This window comes from Colobus angolensis, unplaced genomic scaffold, assembly GCF_000951035.1.
Source record: "Colobus angolensis palliatus isolate OR3802 unplaced genomic scaffold, Cang.pa_1.0 Scaffold254, whole genome shotgun sequence".
Taxonomy (NCBI): Eukaryota; Metazoa; Chordata; class Mammalia; order Primates; family Cercopithecidae; genus Colobus; species Colobus angolensis.
In genome coordinates this window covers 1,873,043-1,877,814 of record NW_012115755.1, presented here as the reverse complement: position 1 = coordinate 1,877,814, position 4,772 = coordinate 1,873,043, and the positions used below count along the sequence as shown (strand labels likewise).

Sequence of the window (4,772 nt, the reverse complement as noted above, 5' to 3'; positions counted from 1 at the left end):
ACGGAGTCTCCCTCTCGCCAGTTTGGAGGGCAGTGGCGCAATCTCAGCTCACTGCAACCTCCACCTCCCAGGTTCAAGTGATCCTCCTGCCTCAACCTCCCGAGTAGCTAGGACTACAGGCGTCCGCCACCATACCCGGCTAGCTTTGGTATTTTTCATAGAGACGAGGTTTCACCATGTTGGCCAGATGGCTTTTTTTTTTTCTTGAGAGGCAGTTTCTCTCCTGTCGCCCAGGCTGGAATGCAACAGGGCAATCTCGGCTCACTGCAACCTCAGCCCCCCGGGTTCAAGCGATTCTCCTGCCTCAGCCTCCTGAGTAGCTCAGATTACAGGCTCCCGCCAGTGTGCCTAGCTAATTTTTTGCATTTTTAGTAGAGACGGTGTTTCGCCATGTTGGCCAGGCTGGTCTTGAAATCCTCATCTCAGGTGATCTACCCGCCTCAGACTCCCAAAGTGCTGGGATTACAGGCGTGAGCCACCACGCCCACCCTGACCTCACTTTTTAAGTCCTCAGTCTAAGAACGGGCTCCACGGCTCACACCTCAGCACTCTGCGAGGCTGAGGCAGGTGGATCACCTGAGGTCAGGAGTTCACCTGGCCAACATGGTAAAACCCCATCTCTACCAAAAATACAAAAATTAGCTGGGTGTGTGGTGCACACCTGTAATCCCAGCTACTGGGAAGGCTGAGGCAGGAGAATCACTTAACCCAGAAGGCAGAGGTTGCAGTGAGCCAAGATCACGCCTTGTACTCCAGCCTGGGTGACAAGAGCGAAACTTCGTCTCAAAAAAAAAAAAAGTCCTCAGTCGAAAAATATCAAAGGCAAAAATAAATGCAATAGATTTCAATCACAACTCTGAACCAAATTCCTAAAATAATAAATTAGGGGATGGGTACAGTGGCTCACGGCTGTAATCCCAGCACTTTGGGAGGCCAAGGTGGGTGGATCACCTGACGAGACCAGCCTGGCCAACATGGTGAAACTTTGTCTCCAATAAAAATACAAAAAGTAGTCGGGTGTGGTAGTGCACACCTGTAGTCCCAGCTACTCGGGAGGCTGAGGCAGAAGAATCACTTGAACATAGGAGGAGGCGGTTGAAGTGAGCCTAGATCACGCCACTACACTCCAGCCTGGGCGATAGCAAGACTCTGTCTCAAAAAAATACTTCCTTCTTCAAGCTCATAAAGTCTTTGAGCAATTTCAATTTCTCCCTGAAAAAAAAACTTCTACATTCATGCATTTGCTAACTCCCATTTCAGACATGTAAGCTACTAACTAAAGGCTCCAATATTTTCAGTTTTTTTACTGTCTTTTTTTTTTTTTTGAGATAGAGTTTCGCTCTTGTTGCCCAGTATGGAGTGCAATGGCGCAATCTCAGCTCACCACAACCTCTGCCTCCCGGGTTGAAGCGATTCTCATGCTTCAGTCTCTCAAGTAGCTGGGATTTCAGTTGCCCACCATCACACTCGGCTAATTTTTGTACTTTTGTAGAGACAGAGTTTCACCATGTTGGCCAGGCTGGTCTCAAACTCCCGACCTCAGGTGATCTGCCCACCTCAGCCTCCCAAAGTGATGGGATTACAGGCGTGGGCCACCACACTCGGCCTTCATTTTTTTTTTGGTTTAATAGAACCAATACTCCACTAACATCTCTTTGATGAGAAACAGGTTTACAATTCTATTTGTATGCTTCTAGAGAAACATCTATCTCCATTGTCAGATTTAAATTTATGTGCAAAAACAAAGACAAAACGATATATATAAAATAAATTTCAACGTGAACCCAAGAAAAAGGATTTCTGAGCTGCCAATAAGTTTTCAAAACAGCCTATCCACCCTAGGACAATTCAGACTCAAGATAACCACTAAAGCAAATTTTTCAAAATCTGCAATTGCCAAGAAACCAAGGAGTACTAAGGCACAATTAAGATAAGAATCAACAGAAACAAAAGCGACACACCCACATTCTCCCTCTGTAACTTTAAAGAACAACAGGGATATAAGGTAAAGTGAATGTTTAATGAACTCAGAATAACAACATACCATAAAAGTTTTTCTTATAAAAACTTAACGTGGTATCTCTGAAACATTTTTTGGCCAAAAAAAATTTATCTTTGGTAACATTGCCGGCAGTAACCAAACAATGTGGGCAGAAACAAAATCAATTATCAAATATTAATATTTAAAGCTGAAGGAATCTTATAGCAATCAAGTACTTTTGGAATTTAGAGGCAATAGAATTGAGGCTAAGAGAAGTGAACTGATCATTTAGCTAGAAGTCAAGAAATTCTGCATAAGCTCAAATAAAAACAAATGTTATCATTTATCACCCTCTAACAATACTTGACATTACTGAAAACAGCAACTCAAATAAGATACTCTCCATTTCTATACACACAGAATATGTATCACACATACACATATACACTTCAAAATCTGAAACTACTGTAGTTCTAGCTGATGCAGGATTGAATGAGCCCAGGAGTTCCAACGCCAGCCTGGGCAACATGGCAAGGCCAGTCTGTAAACAATAAATTAATATAAAACTTTGTCTTAGTTAAGGTTCTGTTAAAATAAAAGAAAACTAGAAAAAGTTCAAGAACTAATGGTGCTACAAAAATTAGCCAGGCATGGTGATGGATACCAGTAATCCCAGCTACTCGGGAGGGTGAGGTAGGAGAATCGCTTGAACCCAAGAGGTACAGGTTGCAGTGAGCAACCACTGCACTCTAGCCTGGGCGACAGAGTGAGACTCCATCTCAAAAAAAGAAAAAAAAGAGCCAATGGTGGCAGTTATCAAAAGCACAGGATGCTATACCTTCACAACAGGTAGTTCAGAAAAACTAGCCTAATTTAGATTTTGACAACGTCCAAAAAAAACCTCATTTTAGTCACTTTAATCTGTGTTCAAAATGCCCTTCAACCTGAAGAGTCAAGTCATCAAGTAAAAAAATAATCTGCTGCATACAGCAACAGGACTCCAAGCACTAAATTGGTTCACCTGCACTCATGGTGCTGGCAGGCCGAAAACCCATCTTTTCTTTTTTTTCTTAATCATATGTATATCTCCATCTTGAGAAATTAAATCAGAACTCAATCAAATGCCTTTAAAAGCATTAGCCTACTCTCAATGAAGAGTTATTTGGAAAAAGCTTAAAATAACCAAACTCATACCAGAGATGAATTTAAAAATCAAAGTAAAATTCTGCCCAAAAGCTTATGATTAGCAATAGGATTTCAGCTGTGAACTGATAAGCAACCAAAAACAAATTTGTTACAAGTTCTCTTTAAGTGGCCTGTATATATACATATACGTATATATTTAAGTTGTACCAAAAACTGCTTACAAATGGCAATTCCTGTGAAGTAGATGATGATGAAGTTCCAGGTAATTCTAGCATGTTTCCTAATGTACTGGTACTGGAATCTGGATCATCCTGAAAAGATAAATTTATTGAGTTTAATTGCTCTTCTATTGTAATGTTTGTATCTCCTAGTGAAAAGGGGGCTGGGAGAAGGGCTGCTTTTTCATTGCTGCCGTCCACTTCATTTCTTTGCTTATTTTTCTGTGTTTCAGTCTGAGGAGCTAATGGCAAGAATGGCGATTTGACTGCACCGTGTCTACTCTCTGGTGTGCTGTCTTGTTCACTTCCCATGGCCACTTTTACACCATTCTCTGATTTAGTCTCATAATTGCAGGTGGCATTGGTCTGAGTTTCCTCAAAGATCTCCTCTATACTCTCATCCTCTGTGACTGGCTGTTCTGGGTCCATTTCAGAATCTACATCTGCATCGTCCACACAAGTAAAATTCTCAAAGTGCAGAAAGCCATTCTTGATAGTCTTTGTTACTTTTACCTGGAGTTCAGGGGAGTTATTACAAGAGAGTTCCTGTTTCATAGCAAGTGCTGTAGGACCACCAGGACTCAAAGAAGTGCAAACAATTGGCGTCTGAGCTCTTGAATCACTTTTTTCAGGGTCTTGAAAGGATTCTGATCCATCAGCAGACCCATTTAAATACTCTACATTGATCATGGAGGCCAAATCCTGTAGTCTCCGCAGTGGAATGTAACAAGATGGAGAATCTTGTCCATAAGCATTTTGGGATGTTCCACTGACAGTCGATAACTGCATAGTACACCCATTAAGTGGCTCAGAAAAATTGGATTGACCATTACCGAAAGGGCTGTCCTTGTCTTCAGGGGCATCTAAATTCACTGGATTGGAAAAGGGCAGCAGACAATTTCTTCTGGGTAGTTCACAGGTCTGATCCATCCTGGGCCGGCATCAACCTGGAATCCAAAAGCACAGCAATTAATCTGAGTTAATAGGCCATCTGACTCGACTCTTCAAAATGGCAGCCACTTCAAGGCCTAGTGGCCTCTATGCCACTCCGCTGCACTTCTATGGCCAGAAAAAGTTCCCCCGACTGGAGATGAAAAAATGGCCTCGGTGAGCCTCTGGAAACTCCATTTTCCCGAAGCTGGGCCGATTCTGCCACATAGAAACAGCCCGTCTCTTTTTCCTCCTCTGCAGACTAGTGGACACTTGGGCTGAACTAAAATTAAAACCCCTCTGCCAGTCAAAATTCCCAATTCTCAAACAGGAATCGTCCTCCCCCTCCCTCGCCAGGGGTCGAGCAACTGGATCTCTCAAAGGCAAATAGGCTGCGGGGTCCGAGGGGGGGGCTCCTGGACCCTGCACAAAAAGGCACCCCCCCTTCCTGGCTCGCTCGGGCGCAGCGGTCACAATAGCGCTGCACCCTGCGCCCA

General features: G+C 43.2%; 1 protein-coding gene across 1 annotated transcript in view; it reads right to left on the bottom strand.

Annotated features, from left to right (window-relative positions):
• NSD1 (nuclear receptor binding SET domain protein 1) overlaps positions 1-4,321 on the bottom strand; it is a 192,127-nt gene extending 187,806 nt beyond the window's left edge. The window contains exon 1 of the mRNA XM_011946890.1: positions 3,349-4,321. Coding sequence (XP_011802280.1) covers positions 3,349-4,275 — 927 coding nt within the window. The 5' untranslated portion in view covers positions 4,276-4,321. The remainder of the gene's footprint in view (positions 1-3,348) is intronic.
• Between the last annotated feature and the right edge of the window lie 451 nt (positions 4,322-4,772).